Source organism: Cajanus cajan, chromosome 9 (genome assembly GCF_000230855.2).
Source record: "Cajanus cajan strain Asha chromosome 9, NIPB_CcT2T_4, whole genome shotgun sequence".
Lineage (NCBI taxonomy): Eukaryota > Viridiplantae > Streptophyta > Magnoliopsida > Fabales > Fabaceae > Cajanus > Cajanus cajan.
In genome coordinates, this window is record NC_138525.1 from 49,069,528 (window position 1) to 49,085,246 (window position 15,719).

A 15,719-nucleotide genomic window follows, 5' to 3' on the forward strand; every position below is an offset into this window, starting at 1 on the left:
GCAAGCATATTACATATGTACATATTATTTATATTTTTAATTTGCATTAATATATAGTTTAACATGTAATTTTTTTTATGTATTTCTTTATATAAAATAAAAATAAAGATAATTTTAAATAAGATGAAAATTGAAATTTAAAATAGGATATGAATTTATTAAAATTTATAAGTTTAAAATATATTTAACATGCATATTTTTAAAAAAATTTAATAAAAATCGAGTTATGTGATTCAATTAATGACTCACCGGTTCAACCTTTAACTCATTAACTCATTAACTCAGTACTCTAACCGATTTGATGACTAGTCTGATTTTTAAAACTATGATTGTACATACTACTCAATCAAATGAGTTAAATATTTTCAGTTATTTTAATTTTTTAATAACCATGCTATAAAAAAAACTGTATTTTACATTTTAATTAAATTCGGTGGGAACAGAAATTTCTCATTACATTTTAACTAAATTCTTATTCTTAATATTTTACATTACAATTCAATCAGAAAAAAACTGTATTTTGCATTTCAACCCATTGATTTTTATTGGCAAGATTTTCTACAATTTCCCCAAAACTACACAAGACTTGTTTGATTTACAAAGATAGATTCATCGTACTAACGAATCCACACTGCATTTGTCAGTGAGACACTTTCTTGAAAATTGCCTCTAACTACCCCATTTACTAAACATTTTTGAGTCATACTCAAAAATCAACATGGAGTCCCAGGAAGCCTGCATCAAAAAATCTCACGTTCAGATTGTGATGGTTCCTTTATTATGCATCTAATTCTAAGGTGTGATATCATCTCATCTCACACCATTCACAAGCATGTTAGTGACCAAAATAACCAAAATTCCAATCCCCAATTTACCCTTTCTTTCTTTTTGTCCTTTCGGACACAAAGGATAAGCCTGCTGTGAAAGAGGATCTGCCACAAAGAACTCATCAGAGTCTTACAATTTTCAAACCTCAGAAAAAAATAAATAAAAAAAACATTTTTCCCCCTTAAATGCCTTCCATTGAAACTCAATCTTCACAGCTTCAACGCCTTCCATTCATTCCTCACTTCCACAGTTTGTGGTGTTTTCTTCTGAGACACTGATAATCTTGAATCTGTCTTTTTCCTTCACAGGTGGGCGCATAGTCACCAACCACCTACCATTTTCTCCAGATCTCAAAACTACACTTTATCCCTCCCACAAAAAATTCACCATATTTTACTCATTCACTTTCAAAAACCAAACCTCTCATAATATATTATATCATATCATATATAATATATAATATACTACTATACGTTCATATTTTTATATAACAATATAGCCTTCAAAGGACTATATTATCGTCAGCCACACTTTACACCCCATCCTCACTCATACACTCCAATGGAATCTTAACAAGAAAAGTATAAACACACCCCACCACAAAACACCACTTCCTCTGCTCTCTCTTTCCATTAGACTCCTCTGTTTTCCTCTGTAGCAGCACTCATGGAACGTGCTCGCAGGCTCGCGAACCGCGCCATTCTGAAGCGTCTGGTTTCAGAGGCGAAGCAGTACCAGAAGAATGAGTCCTTTCTGCAGTCTTCCACCACCCCCATGCTGTTGTACTCTTCCTCCAGGTGCATGTCCTCTGTTTCTTCCCCTGTTCTGCGAAACAGGGGAGCCAAAACAGAGAGCCTCCTGGGGAGGAACATGAGCATCACCAACATCTCACGTGGAGTTGTCGGTGGTGGTTTTCTCAGTGTTGGCTCAACCCGATCCATCTCGGTTGAAGCGCTTCAACCGAGCGACACGTTCCCCCGCCGCCACAACTCTGCCACCCCTGAGGAACAGAGCAAGATGGCAGTGTCTTGTGGCTTTGAGAGCCTTGATTCCCTGGTTGATGCCACCGTGCCTAAATCAATTCGCTTGAGTGACATGAAGTTCGGAAAATTCGATGCCGGGTTGACAGAGAACCAAATGATTGAGCACATGAAGTATTTGGCCTCAAAGAACAAGGTTTTCAAGTCCTACATTGGGATGGGGTACTACAACACTCATGTTCCACCAGTGATCTTGAGGAACATAATGGAGAACCCTGCATGGTACACTCAGTACACTCCTTACCAGGCTGAGATATCTCAAGGGAGGCTTGAGTCACTGCTGAATTACCAAACCATGATCACTGACCTCACTGGCTTGCCTATGTCCAATGCTTCATTGCTTGATGAGGGCACTGCTGCAGCTGAGGCAATGTCCATGTGCAACCACATTCAAAAAGGGAAGAAGAAGACCTTCATCATTGCAAGCAACTGCCACCCTCAGACCATTGACATTTGCAAGACAAGGGCAGCTGGATTTGATCTCAAGGTTGTGTCACAAGATCTTAAGGACATTGATTACAAGTCTGGGGATGTTTGTGGGGTGCTTGTTCAGTACCCTGGGACCGAGGGTGAGGTGTTGGACTATGGGGAGTTCATCAAGAAGGCTCATGCTCATGAGGTGAAGGTTGTGATGGCAAGTGATTTGTTGGCACTCACTGTGTTGAAGCCTCCTGGTGAGCTGGGGGCAGATATTGTTGTTGGCTCAGCTCAGAGGTTTGGGGTGCCAATGGGGTATGGAGGCCCTCATGCAGCTTTCTTGGCCACATCACAAGAGTACAAGAGGATGATGCCTGGGAGAATCATTGGAGTCAGTGTTGACTCTTCTGGAAAGACTGCTTTGAGGATGGCAATGCAAACTAGGGAGCAGCATATCAGGAGGGACAAGGCTACCAGCAACATTTGCACTGCTCAGGTAAACTATCTCATCTGGTTGGCTCAATCAGTTTTAGTTATTGGCTTTGGTGTGCAAATGCCACTAAGAGTTTAAATATTTCTAGTCTTTTAGGGATTTAATTAGAATGCACTGATGATATATAAAGTTCTTTCATACTTTGATCTAGGCATGTTTGGATAAACTTTTCCATAAGTACTTTTAGAAGAAAAAAATAAGAAGAAAAATTGAAATAAACTTCTCTTTAACCAAAAACTAGCTTATGTATGAGTTAAAAATAAGATTTTGAAGAAACTAATAAGAAAGAATTTCTACAAATTAGTATATGGAGAGGTGTATTTTATTTTTCCTTTATAATTGTCTCTCCTAGACTAGAAGTGTTTCTTGAAAAATTTACATAAATAGACTTCAAATCTAGATTGGCATATATGGTAAGATTGTTCGCTTTTGTAATAATTAGAATGTATTGACGGTATAAAGGTTATTTACATTATCATCTAATTATGGATTGTCGTGTATGTTGAGATTGTAGACTTTTGTAATAATTGCTTTCCAGTTTATATTCATGATGATTTCTAATTTATTGACGATGTAAAAATCTTTATGCGGATAATTTATGAAAATTAAACTCTTGTTTTTTAACTGTGTTTATGTTTCGAATCATAATTTTTGTTTTGGAACTTTCTGTTATGGATGGATTGTCATAACATTTAAGACTTAAGAGTGTTCCTGGAGCTATGTTGTGAATTTGTTTGAGCTCGTTGTGGATTTTATTTAATACTGGTTGGTTTTGTTTAGGCACTGCTTGCAAACATGGCTGCCATGTATGCTGTGTATCATGGACCTGAAGGCCTTAAGAACATTGCACACCGTGTTCATGGTCTTGCTGGGGCATTTGCTCTTGGATTAAAGAAACTTGGAACGGTGGAAGTTCAGGACCTTCCCTTCTTTGACACTGTGAAGATCAAGACTTCCAATGCGCATGCAATTGCTGATGCTGCTATCAAAAATGAAATTAACTTGCGAGTTGTAGATGGAAACACTGTGAGTGTTGCTTTTTGCTGCACCAAATCTGTTAATTGTGTTTGCTGTCTTTAGATTATGGAGCTTGGTTGCTTTTCAGATCACTGTTGCTTTTGATGAAACAACCACACTAGAGGATGTTGATAAGCTTTTCAAAGTTTTTGCTGGTGGAAAGCCAGTAAGTATATGATTATATATTATATATTCGTTTCATAAATACCAATTGTGTCATTACTTATAATTTTGATGTTAATTTATATTCAGGTCTCCTTTACAGCTGCAACTATTGCATCAGAAGTTCAGAGTGCAATTCCTTCTGGACTAGCTAGGAAGAGCCCTTATCTGACACACCCTATCTTTAACACGTATATCCCTTTTCACAAACTTTGAGTTCATGCGGTTATATTAATATTATGGAAACTTACTTCAATTTTATTTTTCTTTTCATAGGTACCAAACTGAGCATGAGTTGCTTAGATACTTACATAGGCTACAATCAAAAGATCTCTCACTATGCCACAGTATGATCCCACTGGGATCTTGTACAATGAAGCTGAATGCAACAACTGAAATGATGCCTGTGACATGGCCCAGCTTCACTGATATTCATCCTTTTGCACCAATTGACCAGGCTGAAGGTTATCAGGTAATTGGATGTTCAAATAATCTTACAACAATAGTGAATCAAAGAAATTCAAATATATACTTCTTTGTGCCTGAAAATATGGGATAGAAGTTGTATTTTCTCTGTCTAAACAAGCATATATGGTAACAGGAAATGTTCAACAATTTGGGTGAACTGTTGTGTACCATCACCGGGTTTGACTCCTTCTCTTTGCAACCAAATGCTGGTGCTGCTGGAGAATATGCTGGACTGATGGTTATTCGTGCATATCATTTGGTATGGTAACTTGGATCATTATCATAATTTATTAGGAAATTTATGGTTCGTCTGATTTACTCTTAGGATATAAAAGTTTTTCTGTGGTTATTTAATGTAACATTGTACTTTCATTTTAGTCAATTATGTATAGCCTCAGTTGTGTCATTTTCTGTTCCTACATTACCATCTATGATAAATGTTCTTAAATTCATGTGATGTTCTTCTTATTATTATTCATCGGAAATTGTAGGCAAGGGGAGACCACCACCGCAATGTTTGCATTATACCTGTCTCAGCACATGGTACAAATCCTGCTAGTGCTGCTATGTGTGGAATGAAAATTGTATCTGTTGGAACTGATGCCAAGGGAAACATTAACATAGAAGAGTTGAGGAAGGCTGCTGAAACACACAAGGACAACTTATCAGCACTTATGGTACTGCTTGCTTCCTATAGAATATTACTCATATAATTGACTTTATACCATCTAATTGAGGCATAGGCATTGTTTACATTAGTTTGGTTTTGATTTAAAATGCAGGTAACATATCCTTCAACCCATGGTGTTTATGAAGAAGGTATTGATGAGATTTGCAAGATTATTCATGATAATGGAGGCCAAGTATATATGGATGGTGCCAACATGAATGCTCAGGTTTGTTTTTCTATGCATTATTTAGTTACATTCATGTAGTTAGTGTTGGGCCATGTGTCTTTTTAGGATGGTACAACCAAAGACATATAGTTCAAGAAACTAATTTCTCCCTATTTTTATTCTTGTCCAAATTGTGAATTGATCCAAAATCTTCAGTCATGTTGTCTTTCAAATTTCTTAACCGATTGTTCTGTTGGCACATTCTTCATATCATGTTGATCCAGAATTTATCAATTTGTGCCTCATTTAGTCATTCTCATAAGATGTTTTGTTCAGTTATCAAATTATTTTTCCATGTTTATAGGTGGGACTCACAAGCCCAGGTTGGATTGGAGCAGATGTTTGCCATCTCAATCTCCACAAGACATTTTGCATTCCTCATGGAGGAGGTGGCCCTGGAATGGGTCCTATTGGTGTAAAGAAACACTTGGCACCATTTTTACCTTCACACCCTGTGGTAAGCACTTTTTCTTTCCTTGTCATGGATGACATTATGTATAATACGCATACATGTTTTTAACTATATTCATTAGAAAATGCATTGCTTTCACAGAAAAAAAAAATAGTCTTTAATTTAATTTCTCCACATTGTATAGCATTTTTCCTTTTTATCTCATACATAGAACCTAATTCTTGTGAAGATTAAACATTTATATGACTTTGTTCTTGCTGTTTAATAACACCTTTGTCTTTGTATTTTTTTTTTATCTGTTACCTTAATGAAGATATCAACTGGTGGAATTCCTGCCCCTGACCAATCTCAACCACTTGGTACCATCTCTGCTGCACCATGGGGCTCAGCACTCATATTGCCAATCTCTTACACTTACATAGCCATGATGGGTTCTAAAGGACTCACCGATGCATCAAAGATAGCCATTTTGAATGCAAACTACATGGCTAAACGATTGGAGGTATGCATTCCTTCGAAATCTTTTCTTTAGTTAGTGTCATGTTACTGTGCTTTTGTATAAGATCCCTGGTTTTACTTATACTTTGATTCCTACAGAATTATTACCCGGTTCTTTTCCGCGGAGTCAATGGAACAGTTGCTCATGAGTTCATCATTGACTTAAGAGGCTTTAAGGTAAGTCCATTCCATGATTGCAGTTGTTTTTCAATTAATTGGAATTATTCATGCTCTGACAACTTTTAAGCTATTCCCATTGTAGAATACTGCTGGAATTGAGCCTGAAGATGTTGCAAAGCGCCTCATGGACTATGGTTTTCATGCACCAACAATGTCATGGCCTGTTCCTGGCACACTCATGATTGAGCCTACTGAGAGTGAAAGCAAGGTAACACTCCTTATGATGCCTTTTATTTTTTGTACAATTTTTGTTTAATGTCTTCTCTAATCCAACTAAACATCATTGCAGGCTGAGTTAGACAGGTTCTGTGATACTCTTATTTCCATTAGACAAGAAATTGCTGAGATTGAGAAAGGAAATGCTGACATCAACAACAACGTACTTAAGGTAAACGATTTTTTGTTCTTCATTTATATGATGTTACTAAGACAAGAAATGCTTGTTTTAGTTTTAATTATTCAATAGTATACACCATAATTATTCAACGTACTTAAGGTAAACGATTTTTTGTTCTTCATTTTTTGTTCTTGGTGCATATTTTAATCACAATTCCAACCTAGTTCTTGAACTTTTATTGATTATCTATAATGTTCTACAGGGAGCCCCTCATCCACCATCACTGCTCATGGCTGATGCATGGACAAAACCATACTCCAGGGAATATGCAGCATTCCCAGCTCCATGGCTCCGTGTTTCAAAGTTCTGGCCTAGCACAGGTAATCATGTAGTAATTGTTTATATAACTATATGTTCCTTATGGAGACATTATTGTATAGATGGTTACAACCAATCTTTTATGTAACATGTAGAAATAATTTGAAAATGTAATTACATGTCACATAGAGATTGATTGGGACCACAGTTTTGAATCATACAATAATTTTCCATTCCTTATGACATCCTTCTCATAATCAACATTCACTGTTATCCCTTGTTTTGTTTGAGATAGTATATATGAAATATTAGCAATACACTCTCTAACGTTAGCTTTCTAACACACCCTTCTAATGATTGAAAATCATTGATCCCACTAATTTAGGAATAGAACCCACCAAATGTCAATCCATCCTTTAAGTTACTTCTACATTTGCGCATTGGAATCTGGAAAAACTTCATTCAACGTGATTTAAATGTGTTTCCAAACACACTAATTAGTAAGATCTACATAAATTCCACCCCGATAGAATGTGTTACTAGCATGTTTCATAGTCTATTGAAGGTGTGCTATATTGAATGTAGTACCTACATAATTTTGTTTGACTAATGATAAATGCATAGACTAATTAATAAATGTAACATGTGTAACAGGACGTGTTGATAATGTGTACGGTGACCGCAACCTGATCTGCACCCTTCACCCAGCATCACAGGGTGTTGAAGAAGAAGCTGCAGCCACAGCCTAGAATTCAGTTTCCATTGACAACTATTTTCATTTCCCGTTGTACATAAAAACTCTTCCTCTTCATACAGTCCTTGCACCTGTTGAATATTGCTTCATCATATCTGATAATGATGATAATCAACTGCTCTTAAGTTTCATCCAACAACAAGAATGAAAGCCCCTCCCACAGGGAAAAAAATAGTAAAGCTAAAGAATAGTATAATTGCTACTGCTATTGGATCTTAGGAATGTATTTTAGGCCTATATATCACATTAATGTGAAAAATGAATTTCATTCATGTAAACAAAGAAGTATAAAAAAAAAATAAAAAAAAAATCCTCAACTTTAGTTCCTTTTAATAAAGAAAGTATTTGTCAAAGCTTTGATCACAAAGACTTTTATGTCTTGGTCAATCCACGTATGTGGCAGCTCAGAGAGGTTTTTCTGTTGATACTTGATGTGTCGTGGTAACCTTGTTTTAACTGTGTCACTTGAATATTCACTTTATCACATATATTTTTACTTTATCATTTGATACATCAGACATACTTTTTAATTATATTACTAACTATTAATGTTTTAAATTTTCAAAACTATTTCATATCATATTTTTTTATTTCTTAAATATTTTTAAAGTTTTTTTAAAATTTCTTTCATTTTATTACATTTGCTATTTTTTCTCTTCCTATTCTTTTCCTTTTCTCAAAAAAAAAATAAATACACTTATAAAGTAATGTGACTAATGTATTTTTCTATAAAAAATAATTTTATGTTTTACTTTAGTAATCAATCACTGATAAATTATATTTATTGGTAAAATAACAATGAATATATATTTAAATGATTAAAAAGATAATTAAGAATTTATTAAAATATTTATCTTACATTAAAATAACCATTGATCATGTAAAATAATTGCTTATAAGCAACCCCTATTACAGATGTTCTAAGTAGGGGTGTTCACAAAACTATTTTTTTTTTTGTTCGTCCCTGGAGTATCCACCGCCGATAGCAGTGACTAATATCTTCGCTACGTTGGAGGCACCTCAAAGTTCACAAAACTATTTAAAACTAAACTTTTTAAATAACTAAATTAAACTAAACTAAAATAAACTAAATTATTTTTTAATAGTTTAAACCAAACTATTACTTTTAGTGTAGTTTATAAAGCTAAACTATTAAAATTAATAGTTCAGTTCACTAAAATCAAATACAAGGACTGAAGCACCACTTTCGTCGTTCAAAACTATTAATGTATAAGTGGTAGAATCATTCACTTCTAGCAATTGCACATTTCCATAGTTTATCTCATTTGGGCCTTCAGTTATTGGGCTGGTCACATTCCCAGGCTTCTTGATCTCAAGTGGACATATTTTATCCATGGTAGAATCATATACTTTTGGTTTATTTAAACATCACAACATTCTCATTTAATTTCTCATATTTTAAATATTATAATTCAATGCTCGCAATCTTTTCTCCTTTCTTATAGAATCCTTCTATTTTATCCGTTCAACATTGCTTTTGTTTATTTTCTCCCGCTCTAATGTTTTGACATCTTATTCAGTCTTATATATATTCATGACCTACATTCATATGTCACTAGCAACTATTTTCGGCATTGAATAGAATTTTTTAAGTAAAATTTACTTATAAATAACTTATATTTAAGATAAAAAATTTAAAAGTTAATATGAATTAATTTTAAAATATAGGTAGTTAAAATTTAAGATAAAATGAAGAAAAAAATAATATAAAAACAATTAATATATGTTTAGATGCAAGCAAAAAGTACTTTTAAACTTGGGTTCAAACAAATCCTTGACGAAAACAATCTTTGACCATATTTTATTTACCTCTGATTTTATTTATCTATGAATAAACCAGATTAGTCTAAGACTAAGTTTTAAAACAATAGTACAAAATAATAAATAAATAAATAAATAAAAACTTTTAGTTATACACTTGGCTTTTGGGAGCTTCAAGCAAAGACAAACAAGAAAGTAGAAGTCAGGATAGCACTGCAGATTCTACCATTGTTTTACATAAATTATTTTAAATTTAATTTATAATTAATATTAATGATTTGATAGCTCAATTTAAAAATATTAATTTTAAATTTATTTTTTTTAATGTAGTTCAATTTAGTTTATAATTAATAATAGTTTAATTTATAATTAAAAATAATTTAATTTAATTGATATTATAGTTTAGTTCAAACTCCTAAAACTATAATGCACTAATCTAGATAATAGTTTAGTTTAGTTTAGTCAATATTTATATTAGTTCAATTTAGTTTAGTGAACTATTTATTATAGTTTAGTTTAGTTTTCTTCTAGTTTAGTTTATCAATTTGAACACCCCTAACTCTAAGGCACATGTCTTTACTCATTATTGTCTTTACTCATTATTGTCTTTACTAATTATTGTCTTTCCATTTTGCACATTTTTGTTTTGGCTCACCACTTCCTTCACCTATATAGGCTCCAAACATTATTCTTGTAGTGTATCTATCCTTTCATCTTCAACTTGCTGGCAAAGAGCCTTCAATTATTTTAGGAAGAAAGGATAATTTTGGGGGAGATCTAAAATTATTTTTGCTAAATTTTTTTGTTAGTATACTTTACTAAAATGAATTTAAAATTTAAGAGTTTTAATAAAAAAAATTAATTAACTAAAAATAAAGAATTATAAATTGTACCAAAATTTCAAGTTCTTCCCTCACTGGATCGCCTGGCTCCTTCAACCTCGAACTCTTTCTCACTTTCGCAAATAACCGAATTTAAACTGTTTTGAGTTATTGGATGGTTTTTGTTTAGCGGCCCAAATAGCATAGAACCGGCCCACCATATTGGACTGAAGCCCAAGCCCATTAGTCGCCCACCCAAGTCTAATGCCCACTCCCACTCATGAAAAAACAAAACCCACTGGCTCTATTTTCAACTTCTCCACTGCGATCACTTAGGGTTAATTGTGTTCGTTTCTTCTCCGTGCCACCGCACCACCTCGCCGACTTAGGGTTATTTCTGTTGTTTCTTCTCCGTGCTACCGCACCACCACGCCGACGGTGACAGGTACGTCTCATTTGTTTTTTGCGATTTCAATTTGAGAAATTAGTTTATATTTCGATGTGCTTAAGCAATTGCTCTGTATACGTATGCACGGAAGACTGTTGATGTTGAATTGTGATCAGAAATCAGAACCTTCTGAGTTGAATTTCAGCTTATTTCTTTGTTCTTCTATTAGTTCTATAGAATTGTTCTATTTTGTTTTTTTTCTTCTTTTTAACAATTAACTTATAACTTATCCTGCTCGCTGTTTTGGAGATGAGCAATATTAACCTAACCAGTCTGAATTGCCAGAACAAACTTTATTAGAATGCTAAGTTAGACCAGAGCCAGTTTTGTTGTTAAGGATTTTATGATATTTCAAAGGACAATATAGATTTTTTTAATAAAATAATGCAATTAATAAAAAAAATACAAATGATGAGGTTTGGTTTGAATAAAGAAAAATAAAATTAATATAATTTTTTTCAAATTTTTAATAAATAATTGATTTAATTTCATATCCTCTTAACTGACATTTTACTATCTATAGTCCTCTGAGATTTGATAGTTTTTCATTCATGCTATTAAATTCGGACATATTGTTTAAATTTGTAAAATTTAATAATAAGTAGATTTGTTAAAATTTACTAGCTTGATGGGCTGATTTATTGACCCACTAAATCAATCCAAGTTAGACTCTTTCAAAGTTATATTTCATATAACAATTTTAAATAACCTACAAGTTTCTTTTCAAATGTGTTTGGATGAGAATATTTAAAAATTGAGATGCTAGAAGAAGAAGAGGAGGAGGAAATGAGATACAAAAGAAAATAAGAGGGAGAGAGAGAGAAAAGAGAACATAAGATAGGGAAAAGAAGAGAAGAGGAGAGAGAGAGAGAGAGAGAGAAATAAGGTATGAGAGAGGAAAATAGAAAGAAAGAAAAAAGTCATGCTAAATCTTTAAGATTTTTTGTAATATTGTTGGATGAGTAAATTACACTTAAATTTTACTAAAAAGTTTCATAAAATTTATTATTTAAAATAATCTATTAAAAATTTCATGTTTTTTTAATTCTAACAAACTTTTTTTAAGTAAAAAAAATGTTTTAATTGAATCCTACCATATTTTAACACACTCTTAAAATAAATTATGATTATATTAATTGAATATTACTAAATTTTGATGTACTTTTTAAAAAGATCCTTATTATTTTGATTGAATATCACACAATTTTTGTTATATTAAATTTTTTTATTAAATACCATAAGTCTTTTAAAGTCCATTAAAATTCTAATCCAATACAACTCCTAATTGTCTATTGCATTAAATATTTTTCTTGTAATATCCTTAATTAATTAACAATCTAAATAATATAATTTAAAGATTAATGAAAAAATTCTTATTAAAATTATAAAAGATGATTAAACATAGCTTTTGGATTATTAAAATATTAAATAATTAAATAAAAAATAATCAAGAGAGAAAAAAATGGTTTATTTGCCGACTTTCTTGAGTGGCATTAATTAGTTGAAAACGTGCCTGAGTTTTAAGTTATATATATACATATTTTATCAATTATTTCTCACTTAATTTATAATTAATTTAATCATTTTTCACCTAAAAATTTAATTTAATCATTTATAATTAGTATGTATTTATTGTGGAGAAAAAAAAAGATATACAATAAAAATTTCAAAAATATTTTATAAAAATAAAAAAATATATTATATTTTTTTGATTTGTATATAAAAACCTTTAAAGATACTAAAGTAAGATATTTTGATTTTACATGTCAAAATTTTACATAAATATACACATAACATGCCCAATAAAATTCGTATCTAAAATATATATTATGTGATAACTTTTAAAATATTAACTTGAATATTACTGCAAAATTTCATTAAGCTATATACCGATAAATATTAAAATCTAAAAGAAATTATTCATTAGATATTACTTAATTAGCAGTATAAATAAGTCATAAATTGTAAAATACAATCATATTTATAATAAATAAATAAAAATAAATAAATAAATAAACGAGCTGTGTATTGAATCCGCTTATATTTGACACAGTCCATAAACCGGTCAGGTTCCCTAACCCGGACGGGCCGGACCGCGTAAAAGATTTGATTAAGAAAAAGATATATATTACAACGACGTTGTTTTGCTCAACAAAATTTGAACAAAAGTATCAGCGTTTTCAATCTGGAAGAAACCCTGGCCGTTGCTCCTCTGTTCACAGTTCACCAGGTTAGGGCTTACTCTTAATTTAATTATAAATTTGGATCCTTTGCTTTTGGTAAATTTGTTACGTGAATGAATTGGTTTTTTGTTGTGGTGTATTGAGTGATTTGTGGTAAGTTTTGCCAAATGCTGCATGCATGCCAATTATCAAGTTCTGAATTATTAAGGTGCAATTGACGGTTTTTAATTTAGGGTTTATAAGTGAAGGCCAAAGGGGAGGAAGATGAAGACAGTTTCTGGACATTGTGTTTCGGTGAAAGACGTTTCACTTTCCAAAGCAACCAAGATTTTCTCAAAGTTTGTCTCTGCTGACAACGGTGCTTCACATGGCATCAATGCTTATCTCCACCGGGCTTCCATGTCTTTCGACGAGCTCAACCAGCTCCACAAGGAGTTTCACTCATCACGCTCTCATAAGAAGAAACACAAAAGCCACATAACAGAGGCTGCTAATGATCAAAGTGGGAGGGTAGTGGAAAATTCTGTTCATGGGCATGTGAAATCTAATGAGTTTGGAAGGGATTGGAGTGCCAGTGAGAATGTTCTTCGAGATGAAGTTAATGGTTCTATTGGGTATCCAACGGAAAATGTGGGTGGGAGTGAGAAGCATAAGAAGAAGAAGAAGCTGGAAGTTTATGATGACAAGCCACTTACTGGGGTGCATAATGAAATTGAGTTGGGCAGGGAACAGGGTAATGAAGGTGAGGTCAACCATGGAATGGAAGAGGGAAAGGAGCAGAAAAGTGCAAAGAAGAAGCACAAGGTAAATGCTAGTAGTTTTCCTGATAAGGATGTGGAAGGTGAGAATGGAAGAGGACTAGAACAGCAGAAGGATATAGAAAAAAAGCTATGCAATGGTGTTGAGGGTGAAAATGGAGGGATTGGTGGTTCCTCGGACTTAAAAGTTAAGAAGAAAAAGAAATATGAGGCAGGGGACGAGAATAACTTATATGCTGAAGAGGTAAAGATGGAACGCAGCAAGAAAAGGAAAAGTGATGATGTTGAAGGGATACTTGACTAAGAACAGAATCAACTAATAAGAAGAGAATCAAAAGGAAACAGTGGTGATACTTAAATTTAGGTGTTTTATGTAGTTGCTTAATCCCTTTTCTAATTTTTATTGTACAATTGATACATTGTGGGATCAATTTTTGAACTATCACATGACATCAGAGAATTAGCTTTTTGATTTATTTATCCCACTTTTTTCCTTTTTATACTTCCGTGTAGTCTTACAAACGTTGCTGCATTCAAAATATTGATTGCAATCATCAGCTGTTGGTGATACTAAATTCATCATGGAGACTGTATAGAGCAATCACTGCTTAACAAGGATCATCTGCTCTTGGAGTCTACATATTTTTAAGGTAACTACTTTTGATTTGTTGAAAAATAATTGCAGTGTCATTTGAAATCCGGCTGCTACTGTTGCAGAATTTTGGCTAGGTACCATTCAGAAACTTACTATTTAATGATTTATGGTATTTGCATATGTTTTGTTTATGACTTTATTCAAGTCATAGTTACGGATGTGGCTTAGTAAACTAATCTTAATAGCATTGGGTAGGAGAAGATATCTTGTGTCCAAACTTTGAGTTCTTGGTGTTGGAGGAAATTTTATATTCTGGATGCAATACCAAGGGACTATTTTCTTACATCATTGTTGTACAAACGTATTGTAATATTTCCACGAAAGAATATGAAATTTCCAATTTTCAGTAATTATAAGATTAAACAGATCACTAAATGAAATTAGTAAAGGAACATTGTTATTGGTTGCAAAACACAAGCATGAACTCAATCAAAATGATTGTCATGGTTGCATGTCCATTGTTAAATGTAGTCAAAAGGGATCAGTTATCCAAATCTAGAGAATGTCCAGCCTGGTCCTTGAATTAATAACATCTTTTTCTATATGTTACAGCAAATGCACATCTCTCTATGCTCTAGCAGGAAGGTGGCCATATAATGATATAAGTGTTTGCTGGTACTCATGATTCATTTAGCAACTAGAGTTTCTATGATATCTTGTTATCAACTAGATAGTTGGCTGCCGAGTAATATGCTTTTTTACATTTGTAGTCTTTAGATTGTAGTGCCTTGAACTTTAGAATTTAGATAAATTGCCTTTTTGGCGAAAACATGTTTTCTTTACGTTGTAAATTGAGATGAGGCATCTCTTTATAATACATAACCGAATGGTGTTTCCATTGTACTGAGTACACAACGTAAACACATTTTTGTTGTATATTGTAAATTTGCAATCTTATTTATATCGAAATATTTGTTACACACACCAAGCACTTGTGACGATTATCAATACAAGTAAAGTTCACGCCACACATTAATAAGTAGAATGAATTCAATATTCATGGTAAAGTGTTATGAGAGTAATAAAGTCTTGCGAGAAACACAATGTAATAATATCATTACCAATTACCATCACATTTTAGTAATTTTCAGATGTTCATGTTCCTCAGTTGCAAACAAAGAGTTGAAATATCTTACATGGCTTAAATATGAAGTTGTTTACGAATGTGCATCATTATGGTAGGATTTGTCCTATTACTAAAAGTCTCTTTTTTGTATTTTTGGATATAAGTTTAGAATTATTTTTTTAGAAC

At 32.7% G+C, this 15,719-nt stretch overlaps 2 protein-coding genes across 3 annotated transcripts; both read left to right on the top strand.

Moving 5' to 3' along the window:
* The first annotated feature begins 1,290 nt into the window (after nucleotides 1-1,290).
* On the top strand, nucleotides 1,291-7,945 carry LOC109811124 (glycine dehydrogenase (decarboxylating), mitochondrial). Its single transcript, XM_020374773.2, has 15 exons — nucleotides 1,291-2,781; nucleotides 3,559-3,804; nucleotides 3,884-3,961; nucleotides 4,048-4,148; nucleotides 4,234-4,429; nucleotides 4,559-4,684; nucleotides 4,917-5,102; nucleotides 5,208-5,321; nucleotides 5,626-5,778; nucleotides 6,047-6,235; nucleotides 6,331-6,408; nucleotides 6,494-6,619; nucleotides 6,701-6,799; nucleotides 7,011-7,128; nucleotides 7,721-7,945. The coding sequence occupies exons 1-15, from the start codon at nucleotides 1,495-1,497 to the stop codon at nucleotides 7,813-7,815; spliced, it is 3,192 nt and encodes a 1,063-aa protein (XP_020230362.1). The 5' UTR covers nucleotides 1,291-1,494; the 3' UTR covers nucleotides 7,816-7,945.
* A 2,764-nt stretch (nucleotides 7,946-10,709) lies between these two features.
* LOC109795153 (uncharacterized) lies at nucleotides 10,710-14,292 on the top strand. 2 transcript variants are annotated; one of them, XM_020354575.3, is made up of 3 exons: nucleotides 10,712-10,868; nucleotides 12,925-13,101; nucleotides 13,288-14,292. In XM_020354575.3, the coding sequence occupies exon 3, from the start codon at nucleotides 13,319-13,321 to the stop codon at nucleotides 14,114-14,116; it is 798 nt and encodes a 265-aa protein (XP_020210164.1). In that variant the 5' UTR covers nucleotides 10,712-10,868; nucleotides 12,925-13,101; nucleotides 13,288-13,318; the 3' UTR covers nucleotides 14,117-14,292. The 2 variants fall into 2 exon arrangements, with proteins under 2 accessions (XP_020210163.1, XP_020210164.1); XM_020354574.3 differs by lacking the exon at nucleotides 12,925-13,101 and having other exon boundaries at nucleotides 10,710-10,868.
* The last annotated feature ends 1,427 nt before the right edge of the window (nucleotides 14,293-15,719 follow it).